A 13,061-nucleotide genomic window follows, 5' to 3' on the forward strand; every position below is an offset into this window, starting at 1 on the left:
CGGTGTTTGCCGGAGTTCTTGTGGCCAGATGTTTAATAGTGATAGTTGATCCATTTGTTGCATGCAAGTATCTGTGTTTAAATTGAATGATCTGAGAGCTCCAGTATTCATTCAAAGGTATTATCAAGTGTCACAGCAGTGAAGATCGGATGAATCTTCAACTTGCACATGGTTTGCCTACCATCAGCATAGTTGTTACGGTTAACATGTAAGGAGAAAATTAGCTCAAGTGAAAGGGCCAAAGTAAACACTGAATAGGCGGGTAGCAATGATTGAATCTTGAGGACTCCAAGCTGTAGAGTTTAACGAAGATGGAAGCAGAGGTGGCTAGCAGCTCTTGGAGCAGGACTCTTTCTTCCGAGCTGTCTGAGACTATCTTAATACCTTTAAATTCTAACATTTAAAGAGCTCCATGACTCAAAGAAGCCAGAGGCCTTGACTAGTGGTGCCTCCTTCCTGCAATAATCACCGTTGAAAAAACACGGGAGTGCCAAATGAATCCATACCAATGAGCAACAGCACTGCAAATTGCTGATTCTGGGTATCGATCACGATGGCAGAGCAACACAATACAAGGTGAAATAAGCAGCAGGCCATGAATTGAATTACTGACTTCAGGTCGACAAAAAAGTGATATTGCGGTGGATCCTCAATGTCCGATGACAAATTTTGGGCTGGATCAGACCATGTAGTGGGGCGCCTTGTGGGTAGCCATGACACGCGGAGGAGCAGACTTATGCACAAGATATGCAGCTAAGCACAACAGCAGAGGGGCAATACAGAAGAAGGATATGTAAAGTGAGCCAGATCACTGAAGGTCGAAGCGACCGTCCATTTCCAGGTTGCACATGAGAGTTGCATACCAGTGTGTCAGCACAGGAGGGAGGCAACTGCCTTGGTAGCTGGATTCTCCAAACTGTAAGTCTCTGTGAAATGGCAACTGGCGCGAGTATGGGATGATGCAGGCTAGTTGGCACATGGGAAGGGGTGGCAAAGTATAATGCTGGCTGAAACCCAACTAAGGAACATGGGGCGCTTTGACCCTGGAAAGCTGCTGCTACACAGTCACTGATATGATGAAGAAACTCGGTGCATAACTAGGTAAAACTTGCTTGGCCCTGTACAACAGGAAACAAGGCCTCTTGGGGTCTGGAATGGTGATTAGAATCCAGTTGTACCATAGAAGACTACTAATGTAGGGTAACATATCAATTGTGACCCCTATATCAAGAAAAGGGAGATGTGGGGGTGCTGCAACTGGTGAACCTGCTGAACACCGGAGGAAGAGGGGTAAAACTGTGACAACTGCCATTGGAAAGTCTGTGCGATTGACATTTCTGGACAAGCAAGTAGGTACAGGATATTGAAGGCTGATAGCGACCTGCCAAAGAGCAAGCAGGCGCCCCAGGGTTACAGCAACAGATGGTGAGCCACCATTAGTTGAAGGTGGGGTGACTCAGAGAGATGTGGATGGAAAACTGTAACCCATGTCCCTGGAAAAGTTAGAGAAGATCCTTGAAGGCATTTTCACCCCCAAAGAGGTGCTGTTAGACAAAACTGACAAAGTAGTAATCAACATAAGATTGCCCTGAGATAACCAGAAAAAGCCGGCGTATTGTGTCAAATGAACAAAAGATTAGTTCACTGAACTGTAACCTTTTGATTACACACTAGGGAGACAGGTGCTAGAACTAACGGACACTGGACCCACCCAGAATCTGCAGGTTGAAGATAACCGTTTTTGTAGGTGGCTCTTGGGGCTTTCACCCAATAGCCTGAATTTCCTCCTGCATGAAGAACTTGGCATGGGTAACGTGAAGGACAGTGTATAATTAGTACCCAGTATGTAACATCTTTAGGTCAGCTATTTCCCCAGGACACATTCTCTGGCACGGCTATCCAGTAGGGGAACACACGATGGTGTGTAAGTCAATGCAGGGTATTGGGATGTCCATTCCCCCAGACCCTAGATACTCCACATTATGGGATGTTAACAAAGTTCTAAATCTATTCTTCTCATGGCAGAATAATCAGTACTCTCATTTAAGATGGTGATGCTGTTATGTCTATGTCTCCCTTAAGGCTGTATCCTCCCCTACTATTGCTAGGTGAGTAAGGTGGAAAATGCAAGAAGCAGGTATTAATGTGTCACAATTTGGAGCCCACTAAGTAAGAGAGGCCATGACGTTTAACGCCTTTTCTTTAGGGGCAAGGCTAGAAAACATAATTAATACAGCCGACTGGTCTCCAGACATTATGTTGAAGAGGATCTGTTTTAAACCAGTTCTAAAAATGGCATCCTTAGAGGTGGATAAGCTTTGAAAGGGCATAAACATCTCCTCTGGTACTGACATGTTAAATGTCCTAGCTTCCAAGACAGAAATATTACATTCTATGAAGAACACAGAGGAGAGGATTATTCCCACCATAAGTTTCAGAAACCGTCCATACCCTGGATGTAGGTGGGGAGTTCTTTACATTTCTTTATGGGGTTCTTAAATATCTACGTAAGGTAGAACTATTGGGATTTTCTCCTTCGCCGTGTATTACGATATGTTGGAGGATTAAAAACTGTGACATTGATGTTAAATTTTTTCTTTAGTATTTCTGGTGAAGTCTTTGTTCAACACAGATGGTAATGCACTGTCTCGTTTCATGCTCTAGGTCAGGAGAATTCGAAAATGGACTAAACAGGCTGGATTCTGGGGCCACTGTAGCATGAAGAAAGAGGGAGCATAGAGCGAGATAAGGACTCTTATTGGGCTGCCTTATGATTCGTTAAGCTGTTTTTCTATTTCTTTTCCGAGTAGTTCATGGGAAAGGTAGTGTATTGATGTTGAAGCTGTTGGAGTGATACTAAAGGAAGAAAGTAAAGCATAATTCTATTTCAGGACCGGAGGCGAGGATTATGCTATTCTTTCTCCACTTTATTGAATAGCAGCCATTTTAAGATAACAAAACCAAACTACTATTCCCATGAAAGATAGGGAATAGAGAAGAAAACAATAGAGTGTCCACAGGTAGAGCGTCCTCTCCTCTGCACCAATCACAGGCTCCGCCGTGGATAAAGTCCTCTGTTATTGTTCATTCCCACTCTTTCTTCGCTGCTTGCAGCCAAAAAAGTTCCATTTTATCTCTCTTGTTTTCTATAGTGATTATTCAGCTGAGTTTAGGCTTAGTATGCTTATGATTCACCCATTGCTTGTTTAAGGAGATAAATTCTCCTGGTTTCATATATGGTGTGCTTTTGTACTGTATGTATCTCTATTTCCGTTGCTGGGGGCCTGCCGTTAGGGGAGTTCTGCTAGTTCCCTAGGCGCCTTCCAACATCTGTGAGCGTTTGTCACCAGTAGCGTGTGTGCTTTTAACATGGTGCCTCAGGCAAGAGACGCGCGCCGGTAATTATCGACGCGCGCCTCACGCTTTTCCCCGGTTTTGGTTTCCTTCATTCGGGGCATTGCGCCTGAAACAGGCTAACTCTAATTTTCTAATCTTTTCTGTGGCGAGTCCGCCGCTACTCGGTGGACTCGCGGGCGGCCGTGGGAGCGTTCCTCCCTAACGGCTGCGCTGTTGGTACGGCTCGCGGTGCGCATAGTGGCCGCTAGAGGGCGCGCGTGTGCGCGCTCCTCGTACGACGTGCATTCCCGAGATTCCGTGCATTCCGCACTTGTTTGATCTCGGGAAGGCATCGTCGGAATTGAGCCTGGGCCTGCCGCTACACCGATTAATCGGTCTGTGACTGACTTTGGGCAGAATTGTTTATGAACGCCCCTGACAGATTTCTTTTAAGGACTTTGTCCCGCTTGTGGGTCTGTATTAGGCCTTATTTTTAAAACGCTCTCCGGAGTCTGTAGTGCAGGTTTCCCTGCCTGGCCCATAATTGGCAGGTCGCCCTTTCAGATATATTTTTGCACCAGGGCTGTTGGGCCAGCGGTGTGTCCCGATTGCAAGCTTTGCTTGCCTGAAGTGTAGGCTGTCACCCAGCCCCCCACATTGAGTTTACCCTCATTTACCCTCATATATATTATTTATTTGCTGTATATTGTCTCCTTTCGCTGGCTATGGAGTCATATGAGGACGAGGTTTATCAAGATGACCAGTGGGAGGAGGACCCACTCGCTACTCTGCCATGGGACGACGACTTCTACGAAATGGTAGATTCGTCCATCTTAAAAGCAGTCGAGCAGGCCATGGGGCCCCTTGAGGATCGCCTCTCCCAGAAAATCGAACAGGCCTGCAATAAATTGGCTAGAGTGACACAAACTGTCCCTGCCTCTAGCACTTCCAGTGCTGCCCCAGTTGGGTCACAACCTCTGAGACCGAATCGCCCCAGGGAGGCAGGGGTGGACTTGGACGCCTTCGCTCGCCTGAAACAGGCCTTCTTGGTAAGTAACCCCACTCCATCTACGCCAAGTATTCCCGTGGATCCTGACCAAGGGGACGATGACAATGTTGCGGGCCCTTCATGTCCCGATCGCTCCGCAGGTTCTGCGCTTGATCCCGGAGAGGGCAATCTTTGCGCAGATATGCTGAACCCCGCAGACATCCTGCATCCGAGGTCCTCCGAATGGGCGCCCTGTGACAAGGTCGATCTTTATGTTGCCAGCCATATTTGTCAGCCTTTAGAGGCCTCAGTTCGGAATTGTCTCAGGGCAGAGTGCCCTCGACCCTCGCTGGCAGGCAAAGTGGCGGCCACCCCCGACATTGATCCGCGTATGGCCACTTATCTGCAAAAATTTGTAAAAGATCAAAAAAAGGGCATTGATAGATCTTGGCGGGCTTGCCAAGACAAGCTTTTGGATGCCCTGGGGCCCATTACTAAAATCCTGGACATGGCGGAGGAGGCCAAAGCCTCCGGGTCGTTGACTTCCCCTGAACATCTCTCCTCCTTGGCCCAACGCGTTGTAGTGTTTCTTGGCAACGCCAACTGCTCCATTTCTACAGAACGGCGCAGGTCCCTCCTAATCAAAGTGGACCCTAAGTTAGGGGACTTGGCGGATTCAGAGGCTGGCCCTGAGGCCCAAAGGGGCCTCTTCGGGGAACCCTTTAAGAAGGAACTTGGCCATTTCGTCAACACCTTCACATCTCTGGACAGAGCACAATCCTCGGTTTTCCGAGGGACCGGCTGAGGCAGGGGCCGCTCGTCCGGCCGTCCTAACCAACAGAGAGGACATGGCTCCAACCAAGGACAGTATCAAGACCAAGCCCGATTCGGTAATTTTTACCCTACAAGAGGATGGCGAGGACGGAACAGAGGCGGTAGAGGCGGAGACGCCTCAAACTCCAATTCTTTCGGTGAATGTTCTCCCTTCTTCCCTTATAAGGGTGGGCTGGCTCGTTTTTTCCCGGCCTGGACTTCTCTCACGGGGGATGCGTGGGTTCTCCAAACCGTTCAGGGGTTTCACATAGAGTTCCTCGGGGATCCTTTCCAGCCGTTCCCTCCACGGCTTTCGCGTTCTCCTCTGCCGACGCCACGCTTGTCGATCAAGAGGTGCGTTCCCTGCTGAACAAAGGGGCTGTGGTGGAAACCCTACCCCATCCCAATGGTTTTAACAGCAACCTGTTTGCGGTGGACAAGGCGGACGGGGTCAGCGCCCAGTTATCAATTTGCGCAAATTCAATGAGTGGCTGGTTTACCGTCACTTCAAGATGGAGGGTATCCATCTTCTTCGCGATCTGCTCAGACCACACGACTGGCTGGTGCGTCTCGATCTCAAGGACGTGTATCTGACTGTTCCCATTTTCCCCCTCACCGAAGATTTCTTCAATTTCACTGGCAGTGCACCACCTACGAATTCGCCACCCTTCCCCTCGGTCTGTCCTCCGCCCCTTGGTGCTTCACCAAGGTCCTCCGTCCAGTCATCGAAAGGCTGCGGGCGTCCGGCATGCGCCTCATTGTTTACTTGGACGACATCTTATTGATGGCGCAGTGTCCCTCAACCTTGACTCGTCAGCTCCAGACTGCGGTCAATCTGCTACAGAGTCTGGGTTTCGTGATCAACGAAGCGAAGTCTACACTCATTCTGTCCCAGACAGTTGTCTTCCTTGGGTTTTCGATTGATTCTGTGGCGGCGACTCTCAGTCTTCCCTCCCGCAAGTTGGCGAAGATCCGCCACGAGCTCAGAAGGGCGCTAGCGCAACATCATCTCTCTCTCAGGCAGCTGGCCCGCCTTGTAGGTTTGCTGTCGGCGTCAATTCAAGCCATATTTCCGGGACCGCTCCATTACAGGGCCCTGCAGCGCCTCAAGGCTTATCACCTTCGCAAGGGCTGCTCCTACTCTCAGAAGGTACCCCTTTCGGCAGAGGCCAGAGAGTAGATTCAATGGTGGCTCGCCAACATGGAGGCCTAGATGGGGCGGGCGATTTTCGGTTCCGCGCCCGATATCGTTATCGAATCAGACGCCAGCAGGTCCGGCTGGGGCGCACACTGCGGCAAATTCACAACGGGCGGTGTGTGGTCACCACAAGAGCAACAGTTACATATCAATTGTCTGGAGCTCTTGGCGGGGTCCTTTGCGATCCAATTCTGGACCAAGGACTCTGTGCAGTCTTGCGTTTTGCTGAAGATGGACAATGTATCGGCGGTTCGGTACATCAACCATCTCGGAGGCACGAGGTCGAGAGCGCTCTCGGACATGGCGGCGAACTTTTGGCAGTACTGCCTAGAGCACCACGTGTCTGTGACGGCGGAGTACTTGCCGGGTCAGGACAACCAGGTGGCAGATTTTCATTCTCGTCACTTTTACGACGGGAGCCTTTGGAAGCTGCATCCAGGAGTTTTCTCGGACCTCCAGAGTCTCTGGGGCCCGTTCTCAGTCGACCTGTTTGCTTCCCGATTGGATCATCAACTTCCCCGGTTCTTCAGTTGGAGACCGGATCCCTTGGCGGCACAGACCGATGCTTTTCTTCAGAATTGGAAAGACGAGCGGGGCTATGCTCTCCCCCCGTACGCGATGCTTACCAGGGTCTCAGCTCAAGTCCGTCGCCAGAATGCGGACGTGGTCCTAGTGTCTCCAATTTGGAGATCTCACGTCTGGTTTCCGGTTCTTCTGGAACTTTCTTGGGATTCTCCAATCCCACTCCCCCACTTTCCGACTCTTTTGCTCAGTCTGGACAGCGTTGCTCTCCCTCTGATAGCGCAGGGTTCGCTCGCTCTGATGGCGTGGCGGATTACAGGGGACGCTGGGCGGTCCCAGGCCTTTCGGGAGCGGCTGAGAAGTTCATGTCAAAGGCATGGGCCGATAGCAACATCAAACGGTACCGATCTACTTGGAGGAGATGGTGTTGTTGGTGTATGCGACGGGGTCTCGTATTGGGGTAAGTAACAATTTTCTGGTCTTGTTTATTTCTCCGTTTGCTGTTGCTTGGTTATACTGTTTCCCCTATAAGTGAAACCTTAGCCATGGCTGTCGCTTATACTTTGTTTTGTTCTTCAGGCGATTCTGGAAAACAGGATTCATAACACCTACTGACTGCCTGACTTATAGCGACGAAAGAGGGGGAATGACCAATAACAGAGGACTTTATCCACGACGGAGCCTGTGATTGGTGCAGAGGAGAGGACGCTCTACCTGTGGACACTGTATTGTTTTCTTCTCTATTCCCTATGTTTCATGGGAATAGTAGTTTGGTTTTGTTATCTTAAAATGGCTGCTATTCAATAAAGTGGAGAAAGAATAGCATAATCCTCGCCTCCGAGTCCTTAATAGAATTGAAACTTTCCGTTACGATAGGTAGGAAATTTTTCATTCTTGCCTCCGTGTCCTTAATAGAATTGAACATTTTGTCTCAAAAGCTAGGAAATTTTACACTAAGCTCTGTATGTTCTTGAAAGACAGGAAAATGGTGACTTTAGCGCAGCAAACCTTATGTCGATGCCATTTTTAGGAAAAGAAACAACAGAGCACTTTTTTCTATTTTGCCTCAAAAACCCGAAATGTTGCTATATTTTGGCTATTTTACCAGTTCTCTCCAAGGGAGTCATCAAACCCTGGGTACATTTGGAGTCTCCTGGATGCTGGAAAAGAAGGATGCTAATTTGTTGTGGATATCTTACGTGAACAAAAAAGTTGTGGAAGCCTAAGAGCAAACAACCCCAAATAGCCGAAAAAGGGCTTAGCATTCTAGGGGGAAAATAATTAGTAGCCAAGGGGTTAAATCACTTGTCACTTGAAGCAATAGTTTGCAACCTGTGTCTCTATACAACATTTGTGTAAACAGGAAGTGGAAAGAGCACCAACCGTGAATCAAACAGTGGTATCTAACTGCACCAGATGAGTTGTAAAAAAGTAGAAATGGCTCAACGTACTGCAGGTTGCTATTTGCAACCTGTGGCATATCCTTCTGTTTGGCTTCATGGCCCCACTAGGATATGCTACACTTCTCCTGTCTGCTATAAAGAGCCATTGAAGGCTGATAGCCACCATAGCTGGTTAAAACCATTCCTATTCTTCTATACCTAAGATGCTTATTGCTGGCGATTTGGAGTGTGCATGCTGATTTGAGCGGTAGTAGTGGGCACTTATCATGTGCTGCATGTAGCCTGAAGATACGGAAGTACTTCATGTCTGGAGAAAGAGTGCTACTTAAGGAAGAAGGATGTGTATAATAAAGCAGAGTGGAAAGGGTAGAGTGCAAAAAAGCAGGTGTACTAAGATGTGGTCACCATATGTACATCTATGAAAAATACAAAAAAGATGACTTTTTAGAACTGCATGTGCAAATTGTACATAGACATTAACGTTTACTCTAATTCCTGTTACTCTCTCCTTAACCTTTTTCTCATACCTCATGTTGGCACCACCATTTCTCTTTTACCTTCTTCGTACACTATTGTTTACACCTTCAGTTCTAATCCCAACGATAACCCACTCCACTTCACCCTAACCTAATGTAACTCAAGCCTACAACCAAATCTTAACACTTCTCAATCCTAATACTAACTCTTACTTCAGACCTAATCATAATACTTTAGACCTTCCCCAACTCTAATCCTAACCTAGATCCCAACTCCTAAAATTATCCTAACCCAAATCTAATCCTTTACTTAAGCTCCATCCTTACCCAATCTAAACCAGTACCTTACCCCCATACTCCATATATTATCCTTCACACCCTACCTTTCGCTAACCCCAACCCTAACTCCTAAACGTATCCTTTAAACTTCTCCTCTTTTCATTACTTTATGAGCTTTTTTGAGAAAACCAAGGAAAATTGAAGCAAGCAACTAGAAGGCAGCAGTAGAGTAAAGGAAAAGGGATAAAAATAAAGGGAGATGGACACTTTGGCAGCTTTGCCCATTTACCATCGTCTGCCCAAGGGAGGTGGGTTGCGCTATAAAGTTTTACATGTAACTACGCTTCATACCCCTCTCCATGGCTGTATATATACCGCATCCCCCATCACCATCAGTTATGAGTATATTCCCCTTAGTGGAATTATGTTATCCCAATACCACTATACCATTCACAAGAAAAGGGGAAATGACAGTGCACTATACGATTAAACATACCCAACTGATGTGTCTTACAGTTAGTAAGTAGTCCTACAACCGCAGTGCTCTAGTATGTGACATTAGTACCCAGGACAAGGGGCCACAGAAAGATTCAAAAGTTACTGGTGATTGAGAAGGCAACAGTAGATCTAAACTCCCACAATGTCTAATGAAGCTCAGTTAACTAAAATTATCTATAATTGAGACGATCCTTAAAGCCAACTATTTTATTAACTTTAACCTCCGCTCGGTTGCCCACCTAGGAAGGACACTAGTAGAATATACATTGAAGACTACCTTGCCTCAAAGGGGAGGAGACTCTAGAACTCAGACTTGCACAAGGGCACCATAGTAGGGGCAACTTAGTCAACTAAGTGTAATGAGGGTGTGAATCCCATAAGGAAAAGACCAGTTAATATCTCAAAGTAATTTACATCTATTTTTGAGAGAAGTGAACAGAGTGCAATGAATTTCAAATCAGAGCAGGAAAGAAATTGAGGAGAAATGAGTCTCCAGAAAACGAGGACTGAAAACTTGAATGTCCTACCTAGCCACATTGGAGGGAACATGGATGGGAAAGTTGCCACTATCCAGTACAAACATACAATGGGCCCATAAGCTAGGGGTGGGGACTGATAGAAAGAAGTGATTCCCTACGGAGTTAGTATGGCACAACAGGGGATCTTGTCCCATTACTTCACATTTGACAACCTGCACATCAAGCGCAAATCTGAAGGTGCGAAAAGCTAATCTGACAAGAAGCTGGTGGTCTTAGTGGAAACACCAAATCAAATTGCCAGTTTGAAAGACAAGCTCACAAAAAGGACCAATGTTAGCAGTCTGCTTTCATTCTGAATTCTGAGTCCAACAACGCAGGCTATATTAACAAAGTCAACATGTGTAGGAAAAAAGAAAAAAACATTCAAGGCGTAAATGTATGTGTGCAATTTATTCTGTTTATACATTAAAGTACATTTTGTGAATCATGCATAAGGTAAGCATGCTTTATTATTCATCCATATCGATATGCCACTCATATGCATTGGTGACATCGATCAATGTACTTTCCTATCCCTATGACTGGGTAATGTATGCAACATGCATTTTGTTTCTAACTGCTTACTATTTTTACATATGCTGTAATTATTTCTTTGCACACAGGGCCCTTTCCTACACACATAAATTCAAAACTGGACAGATGAGTTTTCTTTGTCACATTTTCTGCACTACCTGGGTGAGGTCCCTTAGGTGGAAGGTTAACAAGTGTAGGAACTGCATTAATCAAACCATGGGAGTACACACTCAGTTAACACTAATTTGTGTTGCTTTTCTGGCGGCAACAATCCGGCCCTCCCTTGTGTGTGCCCACTTTGCAAATGCCAGCCAATATTAGCATGCTTGAGTTATGTAGTTTAACACAAAGGTAAGTCTCACTTGCACATAGACATCACATGGCTATTCTTTGTATATTATGTGTAATCTACACAAAAAATCATTACAATTGTTTTGGGCATGTGTCTAGAAAAAGCTTTCTCAACAGGTGTGGATGTAGAAACGATCATTTATGTCTTTTCACTCTATTTATAGTATTCAAACAGCTGGTGTAAATATATTTCCTATGCAAGAAACACAGCGAAATTGATAGGGTATGGCCAGAATCATGTCACACTAATGATACCTTTTTATCTTTGCTACATAGACAATGGATACTGAGAATAGTCAAATTGTTAAAAGTGAAGTGTAGCTGCGATCTTATTTTAAATACTACATGCAACCATATTTAAAACTCAGTAGAAAAAAAAACTATTTACCGAAATGACTCTGAACTTCACAAAATTGGTACACAAGGTAGGTGTGAATTGATTAGTGAAATTTTCCTCTCCCAAACCCAGCTTGCCATGTCGCCCATCTCCAAATGTGTACAATAGACCACGATCTGGAACAAAAGCAAATGTTAACTTTCAGTATCCGAAATAGAACAAGTCAATTTAACAACAGCCTAAACAAATTTGAAGAAACAAGCACTTTTTTTTTAATAAACTTTATTTTTCATTTTCTTATTGCTTACAACATAGCATGGTGATTTACTGCAATTATGGAATAATGATAAAAGAAACAAGCATCATTAACAAATCAACTGTGCACAAGTATACAACAGACCAATGTCTGGGTATTAAGCACATCATACATTGAGATGCCAACATCTGACCAACCCGGAGCAGCCAACTCTCCTCAACTTCCAAGTCCACACTCACAGTGATACAATAAACACAGCAATATGAATAAGTTGAATGAGTTCCGAATTGCCCCACCCCAGTGGGGACTATACCATCAGGTGGTTGTGAAGTAGGGGCGGCGCTAATCTCAACTAAGTAAGCTTTTAAGGGGCTCCCAAATGTCTTTTGGTCGGGAGGCCAAGGGTTGAGTCTCGGCATACAGTTCACAGTTAATGTTGCAGTACGTGAGGCTGTGGAACAAGTCTTTTACAGTGGAGGAAGAACTACTACATTTGAGTGCCATTTCCCTCTTTGCGAGCAAAAGGGCAATGGCAGTGAATTTTCGCAGCTTCTTCGGGAGCCCTCCCACATATCCCAGCAAGGCGACTTTAGCTGTGGGAGCCACTTCCATGTTTGTCATTTATGTGATTAACCTGAAGATAGATCTGCAGAAGTCCCCAATCTTAGCACTGTTCCACATCAGGTGGGGAAAATCGGCTTGCAGGCCACCGCACTTAAGGCAGGAATGCGGTCGATTAGAGTCAATGGCGTGTATCCTAGCCGGGGTCATGTAGACCCTCCACAGATATTTAAAGTGTATAAGCTTATGCCTGCTATTTAAGGAGACCTCTTTAGTTTGTGCACAACAAAAGGACCAGTGCGAGTCTTGAATCGGGTGCCCAAGGTCCCGATCCCATGCCTCCCGGATCTTGGTGTCCCTACTGGGGACTAATGCCATACCAGCTTTATATAACTTCGAGATTAGGTGTTCTCCCCCTGGACTTGTGATTAAGAGGGTAAGCGCAGGGAAGGACTCAGGCTCCAACGGGTACTTCGGAATTTTAGCTCGGAGCGCCCTCCGTATTCGACTAAACACAAATTGATCCATAAATGTGGCCTCGCTAAACTGCCCACCCTCTGTACTAGAAAAGACATGTCCCCCTGGGAAAAAATTCACGATCTTATTAATTGAATATGCTGTGAGTGTACGTTGTACCAATTTCTCCTCCGTAATGGGGAGCCAAGGATTATTAACAACAGGGATCTCCGATGAGTATAAAGCACCTCCTCCCATTATCTTAGTCAGCTTACGCCAGGCCCAGCTAGTGGTGGTTACTGTTGGAATATCCCGGGGATCTCTGGGGAATCCCCACGGAAGCACAGTACAGAGTGGCGCCGGGAGCACTAGATCAGCCTCAGGTCTAGAGTAGGGAATCGGTGCGTCAGGATGATACCAGGAGTGAGCAAAACTGCACTGAGCAACTAAACAGTAGACCTGAAAATTGGAGACGCCGAACCCACCTCTCTCATATGGTAAGAACAAGGTGTCCCAGCTAACTCTGGGTCTTCCA

General features: G+C 46.2%; 1 protein-coding gene across 1 annotated transcript in view; it reads right to left on the minus strand.

The window, feature by feature from the left end:
- RPGR (retinitis pigmentosa GTPase regulator) overlaps positions 1-13,061 on the minus strand; it is a 193,913-nt gene that overhangs the window by 28,031 nt on the left and 152,821 nt on the right. The window contains exon 9 of the mRNA XM_085622914.1: positions 11,305-11,429. Within this exon, the coding sequence (XP_085479040.1) occupies positions 11,305-11,429 (125 nt within the window). The remainder of the gene's footprint in view (positions 1-11,304; positions 11,430-13,061) is intronic.

This window comes from Triturus cristatus, chromosome 8 (assembly GCF_964204655.1).
Source record: "Triturus cristatus chromosome 8, aTriCri1.1, whole genome shotgun sequence".
Lineage (NCBI taxonomy): Eukaryota > Metazoa > Chordata > Amphibia > Caudata > Salamandridae > Triturus > Triturus cristatus.